This window comes from Heterocephalus glaber, unplaced genomic scaffold (assembly GCF_053883595.1).
Source record: "Heterocephalus glaber isolate CG9 unplaced genomic scaffold, H.glaber_assembly_v1.0 deba00001737, whole genome shotgun sequence".
In the NCBI taxonomy this organism is placed as follows: Eukaryota; Metazoa; Chordata; class Mammalia; order Rodentia; family Bathyergidae; genus Heterocephalus; species Heterocephalus glaber.
In genome coordinates this window covers 6,718,661-6,740,927 of record NW_028258445.1, presented here as the reverse complement: position 1 = coordinate 6,740,927, position 22,267 = coordinate 6,718,661, and the positions used below count along the sequence as shown (strand labels likewise).

Sequence of the window (22,267 nt, the reverse complement as noted above, 5' to 3'; positions counted from 1 at the left end):
ATGCCCATCAACAGCTGAATGAACAAAGAAAATGTGATAGTTATATACAATGGATTACTATTCACCCTTAAGGATAAATTTGAGACACTTTTTAGCTAAACAGATGCATCTGGGGACCATAATTTTAAGTGAAATTCCAGACACACAAGTTTAAATATTGCATTGTTTCTCATGTGAGAAACCCAAAATGTGAATAAGGAGCAAAATGGAGGACAGATATTGGGAAGTGGAAAAACTTGTTCAAATGGGAAGGAGGACAAGAAAGGTAGGAAGAGGAAGAAAAGAATAGGAAAAGGGGTTTTCAAAAGAAAATGGAAGAAAAAATGGAAACAAAACTTGTAAGTGTAGAGGGGAAGAGGGTTGAAGAGAGTGGAAGGGAATAGGAAAAAAAGAATTAAAATGTATTATGATCAGGTACAAATTCCTCATGAAGAATGTGAGCATTATGTGTGGCAAACATGTACCTATACAAAAGAATAAACATATTGCAGTAGAACTAGTCACAATTTATTTGCAATAAATATTTGGACATTCCTTATTTTAGTAAAAAATATATATTTATTTATTTTGGAAAAAAAATAAAAGCTCTGGCCTCTCATGTTACCCTTGATCACCACCTGGGAGTGAGTCACTTTGTCACATGGGCATAATGAAAGTCATTAGTAATCACAGGAAAGTGTTTACTTTCTAAGTGTGAGATCCCTTGCAAACTGGTGAAGCAAGTTTATTCCCTGTCCTGCTTTCCTCTTGCTTTGTTAGTAGAAAGATCTTTGTATAAAAGAAAGTTACCTCAAGGATTTCTTTTCATGACCCAAAGATTGTGATTTTCTTGGAAGCTGAGCAGTGAGAATGGTTATGTGTAAAGAAGCAAATAATTTAAAAGTAAAATACTTGGTATACATTTAACATAAATATCCAAAGATATTTACGTTAAAGATCCAAAGAATAATGGTACAGGTTCACAAATGAACGTTTGACAATTCCAGTCCATTTCCCTGAGAGGTGGCCATAGAATGGACTTCTGTGGGCCCGCCTTATAGCTTTACCATCTCAACACTAGCAGAATTGTACTTGGTTTAAATATTTTGTGCTGTTGGATAAATTCATGATTGGGTTTAATAGCATTATTATGATGATGGTGATGGTGATGATGATGATGATGAAAAGATTACTTGTGGTTTCTTTGCCTCAATCTATTTCCCATGGAATTTTAGGAAATGTATTTCAGCTACTTCACTCACTTATTCCACTGCCTCTGGATCTGGATTGTTTCCAGTTAGTTTTTTCTTTTATTTAGTTAAAAATATTGTTGACGTTTTTTCTGCAAATGATATGAAAATCTTGGAAAGAATGAATAAAATCGTTTGTGCAGATTATGTAACAATTCAGAATATGTAGAAAATGTAATATACGAATTTTTCCATCTGATGTTTTACAGATATGTGCTTTGTTGTGTGAGTTTGAAACACTTGGAATTATCTCATTTATTCATATTTATCCATCCAAGGATACAGTCATTTCTTTATATTATTTGTGTGTTGATTGCAACTAGAATTGAGCCATTTTCATATGTGTTTCTTCAACATATGTGAAGTTATTTCTCTAGATATCATTCTGTGCAACATATGTTTACTATTGAGTTGTTTATACTGTATACTATATATGTTGATACATAATTAATTGACAGACTTTTGTGTTGTTTTCTGCTAGTGATGTATAGCATTCTACACTGTCTTATTACTTCCAGCAGTTATTTATTGGTTTTTTAACTTTGCCAGTACATAACATGGTATATGACAATGAAGACAGTTTTATGAGTTCCATCTAACAAGGATTTACTTTTTCTTTCTTGTGTTTTGTCTACATCCATTGATATGATTTTAAGATTTCCATTTTTAAAATTAAATTTTATAACATAATGAATGACATTAATTATTCAGTAATTCAATTTACATGTTTGTTTTTTTTGGTACTGGGGATTGAACTCAGGACCTTGCACTTGCGAGGCAGGTGCTGGAACCACTGAGGTAAATCCCCAGCCCAATTTACGTATTGTTAAGTTATTTTCATTGTGATCTATAATCCTGGGTGAATATTAGCATATGTAATATCTTTTGAGTGATTTGCGGTATTACCTTGCTGTTTCTCTGGTTTTCTGAAGTGAAAATATTTAAATATTAAGTTGACTTCTTTGTTCTTTTCTATTGCATGCATTCATTCTTTAAATTCTTCAGAAGTATCCCCAGAAATTATAACAAGATATTCATTTGCATTGTTTAAAAATTTGTGTTTAAAATTTTTTTCTATTTACATCTTTATTAATACACATTTTCAGTACATATGATTACATTCCTCATAGGGAGTAAGTACATGTACATAAATGATTTTAATCCTCTTGAAAATCCCCTTTCCCTTCCCTTTTTCGGCCCCCTCTTTATCTCTTGGTCCTTTTCCATTTGCAAAAGGTCTTTCATATTATCAGTGAAATACTTAAATTTGATGAAGCCTTCCATTTGGCAGATGTCACATAAAAATGATTTAATCTCTGATTGTTAGTAACTTTCTAAGTATGCTGCTCCTGTTATTTTCTAGTTTCATTCCAACATAGTTTCAGAGCTGACTTCACATGATTTCCCTTCTTTAGATATGTTGAGGTTTTTGTTATTTCTCTGAACATGGTCTATGTTGGTGAGTATTTCATATGATTTCTGAAAAGACTGATGTACTCTGTATGTATTAGATGCAGTATTACGCAATATCCAGTGAGTCCACATGAGGAATGATATTTCTCATTTATACTCTTCAATGACAGATTTCTTTTTATTAGTAGTACACGTTGGCAGTACATGCAGTTTACAGTCATCTTAGGGAATGTGTACATGTTCATAATACAGCTTGTTTCTATTTTTAATCCCCTTTCCTCCTGCTTTCCTCTCTCCTCTAAATCCCCTTTCTTCATTTTCATTCTTGTTGATATTATTAACCTTATCTCTGGTTTGTGACATACAATGGTTACATTTCTTGAGGTTATTAGGTTCCTGTACTTGGCTTAACTTTTTTTTTTTGGTACTCGGGATCAAACTCTGGACCTTGCGTTTGCAAGGCAGGTGGCGGCACCACTGAGCTAAATGTCCAGCCTGGCTTAACTTTATTCTACTCGCTCCTCTCCCTTCCCTAATCCTCAGTCCTCTGCCCTTTTCCTTTAGCCCAAGATCTATGCCCTTGTTTCCCTCCATCTGTCCATTATTATGCTCTTTGTATAGTAAGTTCCCAACTTATAAACAAGCCCTGTTCCCGGAAAGTGTTCATAAGTCAAATTCATTCGTAAGTTTGACAAATCGAGTCTTACACACCTTTGATACAAATGTATAATGTGTATTGCTTTGCCCTTCCTACCAGTCCCTTCCATATCACCACTACTTTTCCTCTTGCTTCTGGACATCCTGGAAGCACTGTACTGCTGTACACTATCACACTGTATAGTAAGCACAGGGCAGCACAACTGTGACAATGCCTAGCAGACACATGAGGTACTTCTGTGTTTTGCTCACATCTATAAATGTTAATAATGTGAGGTCTGTTCATACCTGTGAAAGTTTACAACTCAAATGTTTGTAAGTCGTGGACTTATTGTACTTTCCCTTACTCAAATGGAAAACACTATACAGTGTTTAAGCTTGTATGTCTGATTTATTTCTCTCAACATTGTATTTCCCAGGTGCATCCATTTTCCTACAATTGTCTCAAATGTCTCCTCCTTTACAATTGAGTAGTATTTCATTATGCCACATATTCTTTATCAATTGTCTATTGATGGACATACAGGCTGCTTCCAGGATTTGGCTATTATGAACTGTGCTGCTATAAACATTGGAATGTTTGTGTCTCCATTGTATGATGTCTTAAACTCTGTGGGAAAGATACCCAGAAGGGGGATGGCTGAGTCATATGGAATTTCAAAGTTTAGATCTTTAAGCAATTTCTATACTGATTTCTATACTATTTGTAATAGTTTACAGAGTCTACCAAAAATGTAAGAGTGTTCCTTTTTCACCACAGCCATACCAACATTTGCTTTGTGATTTCTTGATGATTGCCATTCTTTCTGATCTAAGATGGAACTTAGTATTGTTTTAATATGCATTTCACAATGACTAACGGTATTGAACATTTTTTCATGTTTGTTGGCCATTTGGATTTCTTCCTCTGAGAAATGTCACTTTCAATTGTGCATTTCCTGATTGGTTATTTTTTAAGGTGATCTGATTATTTTGAATTCTTTATATATTGTAGATATTAGTCCTCTTTCTGAGGAATGGCTTGCAAACTTTTTTCCCCTGTTGCATTTGTCTTTTGTCCATACTTAATAATTCCTGTGCTGTGCTTAAGGTTTTTAATTTGATGTAATACCATTTATTGATTCTTGCTATTATTTCTTGTTCAATTTGAGTTCTGTTAAAAAAACTTTTCCTACATCTATGTCTTCCAGGGTTTTATTTATTTTATCTTCCCATTGGTTTAATGTTTTGGCTTTAATGTTTAGATATTTGATCCATTTTGAGTTTGAATTGCTACATAGTGAGTGATACAACTTCAGTTTCAATCTTTTGCAAACAGATAACCAGTTTCCTAGCAGCACTTGTTGAATAGGCTGTCTCTTCCAACATATGCCTTTGGTCCCTTTGTCAAAGATCAAGTAGTTGACCATGTCTGGGGTTGTTTCTTTTTTCCCCATTCTGTTCCACTGATCCATGTGACTGTTTTTGTTACAGTATTATGCTACTTTTATCACTACTGCTTTGTAGTGTAGCTTAAAGTTAGGTATATTGATGCCTCCTGCTTTGCTCTTGTTGCTCATGATTCCTTTTGCTATTTTTTTTTTTTTTTTTTTTTTTTTTTGGTACTGGGGATTGAACACAGGTCCTTGTGCTTGTGCAGCAGCAGGCAGTGAAACCACTGAACTAAATCCCTGGCCCTTCTTTTCTATTCTGAATTTCTTCTAGATTTGTAAAGTACTATATGTTCTTGATGTTTTGGCTGGGACTGGTTGATTCTGTGTAACATTTTCCAAGAGTATGGCCATTTTTTTATTTTGGAATTTTTGAGACACAATCTTGCTACACAGCCCAATCTGGCCTTGACTCAGTATTTACAACAGACTAGGCTGAAACACACAGAGCCCCACCTGACTTAGCTTCCTGAGTGCTGAGATTATGACCATGTGCCACCATGCTCCACAGGCATATGATCATTTTCACAGTATTGGTTCTGCCTATGCAGAAGGAGGGCACATGTTTCTATATTCTGATGTCCTTTTAAATCTCTTTTGACAGAGTACTGTAGTTTTCTTTGAGGAGATTTTTTTCACTTCCTTGGCTAGGATAATTTCTACAGTAGGTATTTGATTTTTCTTGATGCTCTTGTGACTGGTTTTGTTTTCATAGTATCCTTTTCATCAAGTTCATAATGGAGTAGAAAAATGCTAATAATTTTTGAGTTGCTTTTGTGTCCTGCTACATTGCTGAAATTGATTATTCTAAGAATATTTTTGGTGGAGTTCTTTGGGTCTTTTATGTAGAGAGAGTATCATGTTGTCAGCAAATAATGGTAGTTTGAGATCTTCATTTCTTATATACTGCATCCCTTTTATTTCTTTCTGTTGCCTGATTGCTGTGGCTAATGTTTCAAGTACTATGTTGAATATAAGTGGTGCAGTGGGCATCCTTGAATTGTTTCCAATTTTAGAGGGAATGCTTTTAATTTTCTCCCATTTAATATGATGTAGGCTATTGGCTTGTCCTAAATAGCTTTTATCAAACTCAGGCATGGTTCTCCTATACCTGATTTCTTCAGAGTTTTATCATAAAAGGACATTTGGATTTTGTTGAATGCCTTTTTTTGCATCTATTGATAAGATCATGTCATTTGTGAGCTTGCTGCTTTTCATGTGATGTATTACATGTATTGGCGTGTGTATATTGAACCATCCTTGCATCTCTGGTATGCAACTTATTTGGTTATGATGTATAATCTTTTTGATGACATGTTGAATTCTATTCATTAATAGCTTTTTTTAGTTTTGCCTGTATGTTTATTAGAGAGATTGGCCTACAGTTTTCTTTTTCAGTTGGGACTTTATCAGATTTTGGAATCAGAGTGATACTGGCTGGCTTCCATAAGTGAATGTGTGAGTATTCAATCCCTTTCCATTTCTTTGCAGAGCTTGAGGAGTATAGGAGATACAACATCCTTGTGGGTTTGTAGAATTCACCAGTGAATCCACTGGATGCTGAGCTTCAAATAGTTGGTATATTCCTTCTTACTTTCTCTTGTTTTATTGTTGCCATTTGGTTGTTATTGCTCAGCATTTTTTGTGTCTTATTTAGTTAGCTTTGGTAATTTGTATGAATTGAGGAATCTGTCCATTTCTTTAAAATTTGTCAGTATATTGAAATATTTTTCAGAGTAGTTTCTTCTTGATTTCAATAGCATCTGTTCTGATTTCTCTTTTTCCACTTCTATTTGCATTGATGTGAGTCTTTTCTCTTGGTAAGTCTAGCTAAGCGGGCCGGGACTTAGCTCAGTGGTTCCGGCGCCTGCCACACAAGTGCAAGTTTCTGACTTTGATCCCCAGTACCAAAGGAAAAAAAACATGTCTGGCTAAGGCCTTATTTATTTTGTTTAGTCTAAGAACTAGTTCTTTAAGTTGTGTTATGTTGCATATTTTTAGTCCTAATTTCATTGATTTCTGCTTTAATCATAATTTCCCTCCCTAATTTTGCTGTTGGTCTGGATTGTTTTTTCTCAGGTATCTTAATATTTCTCATAAAGTTATGTATTTGAACTTGCTCTGTTTTCCTAATGTGAGCATGGATTGCAGGGAACTTCTCTCTCTGGACTGTTTCATAGTGGCCCAAAGTTTACAGTGATTTATACAAGCATTGACATTAACTTCTAGAAATGTTCATATTGTACCTTGATTTCTTATAGGACCCATTGGTTGTTTAGGAGTGTGTGATTAATTTTCCAAGTTCTACTTTTTTCTGTGATTACTTCTGTCATTGATTTGTATTTTCCTACACATGGGCTGATTTTGATTCTTTTATTTATTTGAGAAGGCTTTGTGGATTAGTGTGTGATCTAATTTGGAAGAAGTACCATGTGCTGCAGAAGACAATGTCTGCTCTGCTTTAGTGGCATTGTAAATATCTATTAAGTAATTTCATATGTCCAAGGGTGTGGTTCATCTCTGAAATCTCTTTATGATTGTGTATTTATTTGATCTTTTATGTTCAGCATTATGTTTTATGAAAATAAGTGCTCCAGTATTCAATAAATAAGTATTTATAAACATTGTTCTTGTTGGATTGTTCAGTTAACTAGTACGTAATGACCTTTATCTCTTCTAATCAGCTTTAGCTTTGAGTTCACATTATTTGAAATTAAAATTGCTTCCTCTCCTTGTTTTAGGGCAAGTAATACATGAAATACTATTTTGCATTCTTTTTAGTCTATACATACTGTTTTGCCTCAAATGATTTTTTTAAAATGCAACATACTACTGGATTCTGTTTTTGGTGCAACTGCTAATCTGTGTCTTTTAATTGGAGACCTGAGGCCATTAATATTGAAAAATATTACTGAGATGTGTTCATTGATTACTATCACTGCATTCTTTCTGTTGGTGACTCTTGTTTTTGTTTTCCTGGTATTTTTGTTGTTTACAAGTTGACCTTGCTTGTTTTCATTTCATCTGGGCTTTTAGCTATATAGACACTGGTTATTTTGGTCCTGTGAGTAGTTCATTAAATAAACTGGCCACTACATGAGGAATTGTATAGAGTATATACCTTACAATATTCAGAACAGAGATATGCTCAAAGGAAACTCCAACTTGGTGACTTTGCTTTTATTTCCATAACTCTTACATGCAGGACTGTAATGTATAACAGAACATAAAGCTACAGTACTGTACTATATAGCACAATCAACAAAAATCACAGTGCTTCATTAAAGAAGGTATACTGTAGAAAATACACATTGAGGCTCCACCAACAAGATATACAGTACCGTTCAATAAGAAAAAAAATCATACATAAGTCTGAGCAATGGATTGTAAGTCTTAACTGTGTCTCTCATAAGTCTGAGCAGTCATTAAACAGGTAGCTTGTTAAATGTGTAATGTATTAGACATCATATTATCAAATTAGTTCAATGAAAATTATTTGTTCTTCTTAAGAGCACACACTCTCCAATAACCTTTAAAATACAATAGAGCAATGATGAGCAAATCACCACATTAGCTGGGTTCAGGCACTATTGAACCCATACATGTCAGAAAAAGCAGTAATACAAAGTATTCAGAAAACCCAGGGTATCTTACATATAGCAATGATATAGAAAGTGCTTATCAATAATCATGATTGCAAAACAGATGCAATACAGATATGATCTTTAACAAATCAAAACACCTAATCCTATATTTCCTCACATGCCCTTTCCATGAATTCTTCAAATTATGTTGATCACGGTTGATACTGCTAGAAGCTGTATGTTAAAGTGCAATTTGGCTCATTAATAATGGAGCTTTTGCAGGTCATTACAAGGAGCCAATGAAACTAAAATATTGCTAACAAGATATCATAAAACCATGAACTTGATTCTCTCTGTAAATCTCACTGCAAATGGCAAATATCCTTGACAGTGAAACTGGCATTAATAAAGCCACTGCCCTGTCCACCTCTGCAGTAAACACCTCAGAGTATAGAAAGACATATAAAGAAGTAGAGGAGCTTACTAGCTTGGCACATAAGGTAAAAATTAAACACATAAAACCATCAGAGTGCCAAGAATAGCAGTGATACTTAATTTTTCAATTGTTTCCTATGGTTTGGAAGTGTATGTATAACCTCTGAGAAAATATGTGCACCCGTAAGATATGAGACATTTCTACATACCAAAAAGTTTCAAAGGTAAAATCACTTCTACAAGTTTGTTTATATCTGAAAATTTAACTCTAATGAATCATCTTTATTATCCCCTAAGGAACTGTTGGAAGTAAATAATCCTTAGACATGAGCCCAATAAAGAGTGCACTGATAAATGTTTCTGGGCCTTTGTTACAGCTGTTCTGCTTATATTGTATGCAATCAATGGGTCTCATAAAACCATGCTCCAAATCACTGCCTTCTGCATCAAAACAGAGAAACCACATATTTTTGAGGTGGCTTTTTTCATCTCAATATCCAAAATATATAAAGTAGCTTATTTGTCCCAAGTATTAGACATTATAGAAATAATACATAGTTTGAAGATATTTGTCTTCTCATGAACACTGTGCTTCTTTGCGAAATGTGGTTAGTGAATGTCCCTAAAGTACAATAAAGTATGTGCATTCTTCATTTAATGATGAGTCCTGTTCCTGTGATTAGGTCACTAAATGAATGGGATGCTAAAGGAGGAATTGTATACAGTATGTACTTTACAATATTCAAGACAAAGAAACGGTCAAAGGAAACTCCAACTTGGTGACTTTGCTTTTATTTGCATAACTCTTACATGCAGCACTGCAATATATAACAGAACCTAAAACTAGAGTACTGTACAGTTCAGTCAGCAAAAATTAGAGTATTGTATAAACAAAGTATACTGTACAGAAAAGGACATTGAAGCTCTATCAGTATGTGCAGAACTGTACAAAAAAGAAAATGGGTCATAAGTCTGAGAGGAGGAAATAACATGCCTCATTTGTAGTCCAAACAGTCATTAAAACACATTGGTCATTAAAGGAGGAATACATGTATGGGCTTCAGTGTTTCTGTCTAGGTTATTCTTGAGTACTTTCTGAAGTGCTGATTTAGTGTTCATTTGTTTTGAGCTGGTTTTTTTCTTGAAATGTCCTCATTTCTCCATCTATTTTGAAAGACTGCTGAGTAAGTTAAACTAGATTGGAAGTTACTCACCTTAGGGTTTAAATACATCATTCTAAGTTCTTTTGCCCTTTAAGTTTTGTGTTAAGAAGTCTGTTGTAATTCTAACTAGTTTACCATTTATAGGTGATTTTTTTTTCTGCTTTAAATTTTTGTTATTGTGGGTTTTGGATATCTGACAGTAGAATGAGGATATGCCTTGTGAACTTCTTTACTTGTCATAGATTTTTGGTGTTCTTTAAGCCTCACTTCTATTTTTAACTCTTCTCATCTTTGGGGATTTTTCTACTATGATTTTTGTAAACATTCCTAATTCCATCTATTTTGTCTTCTAGTGTTTCAGTAACTCCATTAGCCTTAAGTTGGTCTTTTAATTGTTGTTTATTAGCTGTTGGGTAGTCTTTTCCTCACTTTTATTGTGGTCTCTTTGAGTATGATTTGTCCTCCATTTACCATTTGTCCTCATTTTCCAATGACTATTCTCCCCAAACTCCCTGGGCTGGCCATATGAGCCAGGGTGCATCTCATCATCTTTCTTGGGCTGGGTACATAGATGAAGCCTGTGGCTAGGGGTATGACATTCAGTTGGTTGGTTCATCCCATTTCCCATTCTCTTACACCTCAGAAATTTTTATATCTTTGTGACAGGTAAGCATTTCATGAGCTATAAGATAATATATCTTTCTTAATCTAATTTTATTGGTAGTATTCTCTAATGAATACTGTACTACTTTTCATTAGCATTTTAAATTTCCATTCATGAATATTACTTTGTGTTTAATTACAACTTTATCTATGAAACTAGTTTCAAGTTTCACAATGCTGTCTAAATGCAATCAGGAGGAAGGGATCTATTTCTTAAATAATAATTTGAAAATAGATGTATTTTCAATGTTCTGTCAGATAAAGTCATTAAATATTCATCTACCACAGTTATTTTTATCCCACGTTTGATCTAGTAGGCTCTCTCCATGAACCATGCTTTACAGACAGTGTAGAAATAAAACTGGGGCCAACCAGCAGGAAAACCAGTATTCCCATTCTGCTCTTTCTTTAGCAGTGAATTCCCACCTAGAATCAAAATTCCTGTGTGGCAAGTGCATGTGGATGAAGAATGTGTTTGATGACCAAAAGATGAAGCAAACGTTTCTGGGACTCAGTCTCATTTCAGATTTTTTCTTTCTTTCTTTCTTTCTTTCTTTCTTTCTTTCTTTCTTTCTTTCTTTCTTTCTTTCTTTCTTTCTTTCTTTCTTTCTGTCTTTCTGGTACTGGGGATTGAACTCGGGACCTTGTGCTTGCAAGGCAGGCGCCAGAACCACTGAGCTAAATCCCCGGCCCGATTTCAGCTTTTTATGAGTAGATTTGAGATATTTTGTGTTGTGAGTCTCACTCTTCTTCCTGGGAATATATTTCTGCTGATTTAGGAGGCAGTGACCTTTGAGGATGTGGCTGTGGACTTCACCATGGAGGAGTGGGCTTTGCTGGATCCATCCCAGAAGAAGCTCCACAGAGATGTGATGTGGGAAACCTTTACGAATGTGACTGCTATAGGTAAGGAAGATAGATTTATGCAATCCAGGAGCATTGGTTATTGCCCTTCAGTGCAGTTTACTTTATTGGAATATGGAAGTATTTTTGATAAATCTTCCAGGCCTGGTCACATTGTACCATGAATCTAATTGGAAGATAATAATTTGTATGTAATGTAGTAACTCATCATTACATTTCTTTTTCTACACTTTAGGAAGAAACTGGGAAAACCAGCAGCAAATTGAAGATGAGTACCAAAACTACAGGAAAACTCTAAGGTAATATACACTAATAAGAATATTCCTCCAAGATCAGAAATATTAAAACCAAGCAAACTACACAAATGAAGCCATGTTCAAAAAATATACAGAAAGCCAGACATGGTGACATGTGCCTGTAATCCCAGCACTTAGGCAACTGAGGCAGGAGGATTGGTAGGAGTTTGAGGAGAGCCTGTGCTACATAGTGAGTTTGAGACTTGCCTGAACAATGTAGGGAGACTCAAGAAAACAAAATGAGGCCGCATTCAAATTTCTATCATTGCACAAAATTTCTCCAGAGATGAATACATGTTTAGTATCTAGAATATGGCAATTGAATATTTGAAATATGTCAATATTTGAAATGTAGGGAGTATTGAACTTATGCCACAAGTGACATCTAGTCCATACTAATAGACATTATTTTTCATGCTCAAGATTATAAAACTCTTACATTAAACTGTTTGTAGGTATGGATGAAATTTATATATATATAAATTTCTGTTTGAGAGTCAAGTGCAACATATCTAATTACATATGTCTATTTTCAAAAGACTGCTTTTTTTAATCAGACAAATTGTGAAAGTAATGCCATATGTATTTCAATGTGGTATATGCATTCAGTATTTGCAACATTGGTAACATTGAGGAATTATTCAAAATCTAAATCAATGCTCCTGTTTTGATAATATCTGTTTTCAAACAATCCTCAAAAGCATTTAGTCTATTTATGTTCCAAAATACAGTACTAGAAGGCACTGTCTCATGTTGGTGGGAATGTCATTGTAGTTTAACATCTATGGAAATGTGTATAGGGGTTGCTCAAAAAAGTAAAAATAGAATTTCTGTTTTATCCATCTATAATTCTACTGGGTGTATTCCCCCAAAGTTAAAATAATCATATTAAATGGATACATGCATATCCATGTTTTCAGCAGTAAAACTTACAAAGTGAAACAGTCTAGACGGCCATTCAAAGATGAGTAGAGAGGAACAATGGGATGACTTGGCCAGGATGGAACATGCATGGAAGCTGAGGCACATTCATGCTTAGCCTGAGCAACTTAGTGATTGATAAGAATCAACCTCATAATAAAAGATAAATAACTCTGAGAATGTAACTCAGTGCTAAAACCTTGGGTTCATTCTTCAGCAGAGAAAATAATGTGGTGTGTGTATATAATGGAATGGTATTCAGCCATAAAGGAGAATGAAATGATATCATTTGCCAAAAAAATATGGATGGATCTGGAGCATTAAAGAAAATAAACACAGAATATTCAATATCATGTGTTGTATTTTGTATGAAAATTGCAAGATATGAATTAAGTAAAATAAAGGAGAGATGTTAGAGAAAAGAGAGGCAGACATTTTGGAGAGGGTAAAGAGGCTCAGTGGAAGGGGGATGGGTAGGGTGATAGAAGAAAAAGGTGTGAAAAATAATCAGCATATGGTGTATATGTACCACTTGTTCAAAATGAAAATCAACAGTATGTAGTATTATAAACATATCAATTCCAAACTCTCAAATGATACTGTTTTGGTAAAAGCTGTTTCTAAGCCATCGTTCAGAATGTACAGTAAACACATGATCAAATATGCTTAGGGTGCATCAAAGCAGATCTCCTCCTGGTAAATATTACTATAAAGACATTTTAAAATGTGACTGGTTGTTTTGTTTTTTATTTTCTTTGACAGAAGTGCAGAGGTAGATAAATTCTGTCAATATAAGTTGGGGTATCAATGTGGAGAGATAGATTTTATGACTCCTGATACAAACATGCATGTGAACCTGCTTGGTATAAAACTGGGTGAAAGCCTTGCACGCAGAAAGCCTCTGATTGGTCATTCATCACCAACTGTGCCGATCATACATAACTCTGGACTCCAATCATATGAGCTCCATGGATTTGAGCAGAAGCTGTCTTTCAGACATGGGAAAACCTCCACTGACTTTCAGTCCTTTCAGAAACATGCAGAGACAAATCCTGAAGAAAAACTTTATGGATATAAGCAATGTGCAAAATCCTACTCTGAGTGCACTGAAGGAAATAATTCTGAAGAGAAATCCTTTGAATATAATCAAGATGTAAGACTCTTCAGTTCACCCAACTATGATAAAATCCAGGAAAGAAATGACAGTAGGATGAATACCTATACATATATAAAATTGGGGAAAAGTTTGAATTCTCACCGTGATATTCAGAAACATGAAAGAGCTCACAGTGGAGTAGACTTCTATGTATACAAACACAGTTGGAAACTCTTAAATAATAAAACTTCATTTGGTAGTCATGAAAGAACTCACATTATGGGGAAACCCTATGTTTGTAAGCAATGTGGGAAAGCTTTCAGCAAACAGAGTCATTGTCAAATACATGAAAGGACTCACACTGGAGAGAAACACTTTGTATATAAGCAATGTGGGAAAGCTTTCAACACACGCAGCTCTTACCAAATACATGAAAGGACTCACACTGGGGAAAGACACTTTGTATGTAAACAATGTGGGAAAGCTTTTAGGAGACATGATAATTGTCACTCTCATGAAAGGACTCACACAGGGGAAAAACCCTTTGTATGTAAACAATGTGGGAAAGCTTTCAGAACACAGGGTAATTGTAAAACCCATGAAAGGACTCACACTGGAGAGAGACCCTTTGTATGTGAGCAGTGTGGGAAAGCTTTCAGGACACTCCAGGTGTGTAAACGACATGAACGAACTCACACTGGGCAGAAACCCTTTCTATGTAAGCAATGTGGGAAAGCTTTCACTAAACTGAGTAATTGTAAAAGACATGAAAGAACTCACACTGGAGAGAAGCCCTATGTATGTAACCAGTGTGGGAAAGCTTTCAGGACACAAAGTCATTGTAAAACACATGAAAGGACTCACACTGGGGAGAAACCCTATGTATGTAAGCAATGTGGGAAAGCTTTCAGGACACTCCAGGTGTATCAAGGACATGAACGAACTCACACTGGGCAGAAACCTTTTCTATGTAAGCAATGTGGGAAAACTTTCACTAAACTGAGTAATTGTAAAACACATGAAAGGACTCACACTGGAGAGAAACCCTATGTATGTAACCAGTGTGGGAAAGCTTTCAGGACAAAAAGTCATTGTAAAACACATGAAAGGACTCACACTGGGGAGAAACCCTATGTATGTAAACAATGTGGAAAAGCTTTCACTACCCACAGTTATTGGCAAAGACATGAAAGGGCCCACACTGGGGAGAAACCCTATGTATGTAAGCAATGTGGAAAAGCTTTCACTACACACAGTTATTGGCAAATACATGAAAGGGCCCACACAGAGAAGAGACCCTATGCATGTAAGCAATGTGGGAAAGCTTTCAAGAGACAGAGTCATTGTAAAATACATGAAAGGATTCACACTGGAGAGAAGCCCTATGTATGTAACCAGTGTGGGAAAGCTTTCAGGACACAAAGTCATTGTAAAATGCATAAAAGGACTCACACTGGGGAGAAACCCTATGTATGTAAGCAATGTGGGAAAGCTTTCAGCACACACAGGAATTGTGAAGGGCATGAAAGGAATCACAGTGTAGAAACAGTGTGTATGTAAACAATATAGAAAAGGCTTTCAGTTACTCTAGTAGTCATCAAAGACATTTAAAATGTAAGAGGGGAAATTCACTTTGAATATATGAAGTGACTTGCACCGACATCAAAGGACAGTCCGGAGAAGCCCTTTATTTGTATGCAATATAACAGTCTTTCAGTACACAGGTATTAGTATATACCTGAAAGAATTCATAGAACAGGAATCTGAGCACATAAGAACAATGTTGGCAATGTTTTATTTTTCTCTGCATTCAAAGTCATGAAATAGTCACATGAGAGGGGAGTCATATATATGCAATAAATATGGAAATCCTTCCATTTTTCCTATTACCCAGAAAATTATGAAAGAACTCCCACTGAAAAGAAAGCCTATGTAAATAATGTATGAAAACATTATTTTCATAACATCAGAAAATATGCAGAAACTCAAAATGAGATTTAGTATAAATACCAAAAGTGAAAAAGCTGAGAATCAGAGTGACATAGACAGAGAAGCGTGTCAAGAATGAGATACGCTGTTTCAAAGCACACTTGCAGAGGCAATCTTCCCCCAATATATCTGTGGACTAGTGCATGGATGAGGTTGGAAAGTGCATAATAATGTTAAATTCAGAAAAACACCACCTTGCATTTGAGTTTTCAATACATCGCCTTTAAGGAACATTTTATATGCAAACCATCACCCTAGTTGTATGGGTAAAGTACAGTTGATTCGTGCAATTAAATTTTACTGAGTTTTGAAATACTTTTGAGACAAAGTAGATTAACCAAGGTCATTACATGAAGTCTGCCACACATAGATAAATGAAATCTTGATTATATTTGTTGTTAGCATATAAAATTTACAACTTTAAAGAAGCAGGGAATTGGGTGGGAAAGTCGAGAGATGTTAATGAGAATGAGAAACTACAGTGTTTCTTTGTAAAGTACAAAATGGCATAGGCCCCATAGTGACTACAGTTATGGATGCAGTGCCACTTAGCATTACAATTTGCTAAAAGTTGTTTTTATTGTTTCCTCCATGTATACTACCAGGAAGAATGTGATATTTTCACAATATAAATATTAACAATTTGTATTGTATGCTTTCTATATGATTTTAGTTTTTTATTTAATGAAATGAATACAATAAAATTTAACAAAAATAGCATGACTATACTTTCACCATATGTCCACAGAATCTCTCTTTTCTTCTATTTTTACAAATGTAATTTAGTTAGTACTGTGTTTCTAAAGTATTCAGTATTAGTTGGTCCCAAATTTGTAGGATATAATTAAAGTATTCAGTATTTGAATGAAATTTACCCTTGATTTGTGGGAAATGTGAAACAGCTTTTTGGGCATATGATATGGAAACAGTTGACATTATCATGAGTTCATTTCATCCCATTTTGACAGAAAATTGTTATATATGTGTGCAGAAAACTGTTGCATTTTTAAAGCATTTCAGCTTGTTTGATTTAATTGACTAACATTTTATTTTCAAGGTGTATCCGTTTTCCTACAAATGTCTTGAATTTATCCTCCTTTATAGTGAAGTAATATTCCATCATGTGTAGATACCGTATTTTCTTCAGTCATCCTTGGGTTACAATGGACCAATGAATATCTTTGTGTGCAAACTTCAGGTAAAACAGCAGACGCAGTCCAGAAAGGCAGCTGGGCTTCTAACATACAGTTAATATTAGTGAAATACTCAGAACACTCCAGACCCTTTATTTGCAACATCTGCATGGCACTTTCCCAGCCAAACTGTGATTCACAATGGAAGCCTCATATAGATGCGCTCTACGAATGTATAATACAGACACTCCAGTGAGTGCACCCAGACTGCATTCCCTGTATGTAGTTTATACCCGAACACTGAGTTCTAGATTGCTTGTAGTTAACAAATATCTCCAAAAGTCATACACTTCCATTCAGTTCTTTGGGATACAATGGACCAGTGAATATTTTAGTGTGCAAACTTCACTTAAAAGAGCAGAATCATATTAGTGAAACCTTCAGAACTCTCCAGGCCCTTTCTTTGCAGTAGAACTGCATGGTACTTTCTATGGAAAACTGCCATTCACAATAGAAGCCTCATTAGGTTCACTGTACAAATTTGTAATGGAGATGGCAGATACTCCAGTGAGTAGATCAGACTCCATTCCCTGTATGTAGGCCATACACACACACTCAAGCTTCTTGCAGTTACACACTGCATCATAGGTCAAACAAATCCTTTCACTTCTATGGGGCACAGTGGACCAGTAAATATCATAGTGTACACACTTCAGTTAAAACTTCAGAACCATTCTTGAAAGTGATTTAGGATTCTAACATAGAGTTAATATGAGTGAAACCTTCACAACTGTCCTGGCCATTTGCATCAGAGCAGCATGTCACCTTCAAGGCCAAACTAACCTTCACAATAGAAGCCTCATATAGGTGCACTCGTCAAATCTGTAATGTAGATAGGCTGACACTCCAGCGAGTACAGCCAGACTCCATTCCGTGTATGTAGCTTACACCCAAACACTACGGGCTCTAGCTGCTTCCAGTTACAATCTGCACCATAGGTCATACATTTCCATTCACTTCTCTGGGGCACAATGAACCAATGAATATTTTGGTCATATAGGGCCCAGGAGAGAGAGGCTCCATATGCGGGTCAGGACAGAGTGTCCATGGGGTTCAGGACAGACTATCAACACATGGGACCCAGGACATTGACTGTCCACATGGAGCCATGAACAGTGACTCAGCACCTGGGGCCCAGGAGAATAACTCAACACAGGGCCCAGGACAGTGACTCCACATGGGGCTCAGAATAGTGACCCAACAGGCTGAGGATTTAGCTCAGTCATTTTGCCACATGATACACAGGCACAAGGACATGAGTTCGATCTCTGGCACCAAAATAAAGGTTCAGCACACAGGGCCTAGGTCAGCTACTCATCACATGGGACTCAAGACAGAGACTCAATACATGGGGCTCAAGGAAGTGACTCAACACATCCTGTCCTGGATAAAGAACATGGGTCCAGGACAGAGTTTCAATATGTGGGACCCAAGACATTGACTCAACCCATGGGACCCAAGAGAGCAATTCAACATATGGGAGCAAGGACAGAGACAAAATATGAGGGCCATAATAGCAACTCTACACATGAGGCACAGGGCAGTGACTCAAGACAAGGAGTTCAGGACAGGGAATCAGCACATGTGGCTCAGGACAGACAGTCTCCACATGGAACACAGAACAGAGACTCAACACATGGGTGCAAGGATGGAGACAACACAGTGAACCCAGGACAATGACTCCACACAAGGGTCCAGAATGGAGACTTGGCACACAGGGCCGAGAACAGAGACTCAACTTATGGAGCCCAGGAAAGGGACTGAACACATGGAGCCCTGGACAGAGAGACTCAACACGTGGCCCAGAACAGTGACTCAAAATATGCGTCTCAGGAGAGTGAATGTACACATGGGGCCCACGATAGCAACTCTCCACATGCTGTCCAGGACAGAGATTCAACCCATATCCCCAGGTCAGCGAATCAACACATAAGGCTCAAAACAAAGTCAGCACATGGTATTGGAAGCTGCACAAACTTCCAATCACCTGGCCAAGGGTACAGCAGCAGGATAACAAAAGACCAGACAGGATCCCTACTGCACAAATGGGGAGCCTAGGGCAATCAGAGTTCTTCTCAGGCTAAAACACTGTCCCCTGGAGCTTTCTTGGAATATACAGCTTTTTGAAGGGATAAAGGGCAGTGCAGGGAACAGTGCAGTGAAAAGCACTGATGCGAGCAGGGTCCTAGCAATAAGGGAATAAAATATTCCAGCAGGAACAGCTCATACAATGAGAAATTTGGTTTTTCCTATAGATTTCTGCCTCCATAGGAGTTCTCTGTGTGAGTCATGCTGCCCTTACCTGCACTATTGTCTTGCCATCCAAGACATCACAACATCACAGATCATTGAGACCTCTGCTGTGATCAGTGATGTGGGGAATTGTTCTGTTCCCACACAACAACTGCTGGCTCTCAGGCAAGCCATTGTGGGCTAATAGGCAGACTCAGACTTTTAATATGAAAAGCCAGTTTATGAATTTGTAACTCAGGTTGGTCTCCATCAACATGAGGCCCAGGACAGCAACTCAATTCACAGGGCCCAGTACAGAAACTCGACCAATGGGGCCCAGGTCATTACCTTAACAATTTGGGTCCAAGGCAGGAACTTAACACAATAGTGCCCAGGACAGTGACTCAACACATAGGGCCTAGGACAGTGACTCAACATGAGGCCCAAGACATTGAACACATGGGATTCAGGGCAGCAACTCAACCCATGGGTCCAGGTCAGTCTCAACACGTGGGACTCAGGCCAGCAACTCTCCATGTGGGGCACAGGACTGTGGCTCTCCACATGGAGCCCAGGACGGTGAGTCTACATGTTCAGGGGCCCTGGGTGCTAGCTCAACAGGGAGGTTCCTGGGCCTCCAATCCTAGAGGAACCTGTGAGAGTCAAGGAAAGTATCTGCATTTTTGACCAGGAACACATGGGAACTTCAAGAATTCCTGAGAAACTGTTAAGAGTTGGGCTATAGGGTCAGCAGAGGAGGGGAAGGCCAGGCCTTGCCTGTCACACACCAAGTCCTCTGTTCAGGACTCTGTCACTCCCTTGACACTCCCTTCTACCATGGAGGTCACCAATCAGCCACAGCTGCCATGAGCAAAATTCCCAACATTCAAGGACAGAAAGAACATCTGATTCTCTCATAACCCAGCTTCTGGACAGTCATCCAAGTGTGGGTAGGATCAGCATTCAACAGGGACAAGGGCCAGGCAGGGTGGTGCACACCTGTAATCCCAGAACTCTGGGAAGCTGGGGCAAGAGGATGGCAAGTTCAAGCCTGTCCTGGGCAGCTCAGTGACTTAGCAAGATCCTGTCTCAAACTAAAAAGTGAAAAAGGGCTGTGGCTATAGCTCAGAGTGAAGGTCCTGGGTTCAGTCCCCAGCATGGCAAAAAAAAGTAGAAAGGAAAAAGAGAAGAAAGAAAAGAGAAAATGGGGTGTGGCCATGTGCATCCACAGCCATGATTTCCCCTGTGCTGGCCCAGTTGTCATCCCTGTGTCCAGATCCAGGACAGCCCCTTCCTGGCCATGTGGGCCATGCTTGGTGCTATCATCCTGTGAGGCGCTGTGAGTCTTTGCTGGTGGGGAGGCAGAGAAACAGCGATAAACATGTAGAGTGGCCATGTGGGGAAGGGAGCCTGCTTCAGCCTCCCTTGGCTCATGGTCCTGGTCCCGCAGAGTCTCTCAGTTCCAGTGAACTTGAGCAAAAGTCAAAAGACCCCAGACTCAAGACCTCATCTAGCCCTTTTCTGCCCAGACCAAGGCTGAGATCCAGGAATCACCTGTGCATAACCAGCTGAGCATGGGGGGCAGCCCTCTCAGGCCACAGCCTGGCACTGTGGCAGCCCATCTGGACTGTCTTCCCATGGCTGGGTGACAAACCCACCTGCATGGCCCCATCAGGTGGCCACCCCTTGGCTGCAGCTTCCCAGCTGCAGCCACCACACAGCTCTCAGGAAATTTGCAGTAATTCCTTTTATTGACCATCTCTATTGATTTTGTTTATGGCAAAAATATACTGCAGACACCTTAAGTGGCTCTCATGGGCAAATTGTCTTTTAATGAATTGCACCAACAGACAGGATTTTACTTTAACCCTGGCTGAGACTTAGACTTTATGTTAGGGGCTGAACGGTTGTGGGCGGGCAAGGTGCGAGCTTAGAATCCAAGGTGACATGCAACCAGTGATGGAGATTTTCCTGGGAACAAGGGAATGTACCAAAGCCTGCCTGGATGCCATGCCAGATAAGAATAGGTCCACAAGTCTCATTAGAAAGTAAGATATGGCACCCTAAAATCACATGTGATCCATCCTGTAACTTCACTAATAAAGTAGGCAACTTTGCCATTTTTTCCAATTTTAATGTTTGCCAGTTGGTCTCCCATTCAGAACTGAAGCAAAATACAGGCATCACTGTGGATGATTTCCCTGAAACCAAGCTCTGCTCTTCAGAGATGAGGAGCCAGACTTGGACATGATCAATGAGTGTGCTGCTCCCTCCTCCATATGCTTTATTAGATGATTTTCTTAAAAGAAAAAGCTGTTTGTGTGCATGAGTGTGTATGTGTGTGCATATTTGTATGCATGCATGTGTATGTGCACATGTGTTTGTGGGTGTGTGTACTGCAAAGTGCCTGTATTGTGGCAGCGATATTCAGAAGCATGCTTGGCAGCTCCAAGCTCATAGGCCAAGCCATAGCTGCCCACAAATTGCCCAACTCTATGAGCATATGCTGCCCTGTGCCAGCCTTGCTGATACTTACAGGGTGCTTTGTTACCAGAAGCCAGACTTTGGTAATTGTTATAGTGTAATGGGGAAAGGTTGCAGTCAAAAAATGTTATCTCTCATGAGAAAATGATCCTCTGCCAAACTTGAAAATTGTGATTCCAATAGTTTGGCAGGAAAAAAATATATACATTTTTGACAGAATTATGGATGCAGGCAATGAATCTAGAGCATACTTGAGTTCTAGATTTTAAGAAACAATCTTTCAAGGCTGGCCAGATGAGAAAGGGCACTTTCCTTACACAATCTATGCGAAAAGGAGTGGCCTTTCCAATTCTTACTGATCACAACCTCAGAGTCCTCTTAGTGCTGACTGAAGGGTGGGCTCATCTCCAGATTAGTGGAGCCCAGGCCACAGCTTAGATTACATGCACTGCACTCCAATTCCAGGCCAGGCTCCTAGCTCCCAGCTTTGGTCCTGCTCTGCCTATTCCCATCAGAGATGCCTCAGGGTGTTCTGCCTCTTAGGCACAAGACAGCTGCCTGTAGCAATGAATGTTTCCATGTTTCTTATTCCCACCTGTCAGACTCAATGACATAGAA

The 22,267-nt window shown here is 37.8% G+C and overlaps 1 protein-coding gene and 1 pseudogene across 1 annotated transcript in view; both read left to right on the top strand.

Annotated features, from left to right (window-relative positions):
* The window catches only part of LOC101696781 (zinc finger protein 878-like), a 70,581-nt gene that overhangs the window by 40,342 nt on the left and 7,972 nt on the right, over positions 1–22,267 (top strand). Inside the window, exons 2-3 of the mRNA XM_087200296.1 lie at positions 11,354–11,480; positions 11,674–11,737. Coding sequence (XP_087056422.1) covers positions 11,354–11,480; positions 11,674–11,737 — 191 coding nt within the window. The remainder of the gene's footprint in view (positions 1–11,353; positions 11,481–11,673; positions 11,738–22,267) is intronic.
* Positions 13,930–16,474, top strand: LOC147821441 (uncharacterized; annotated as a pseudogene).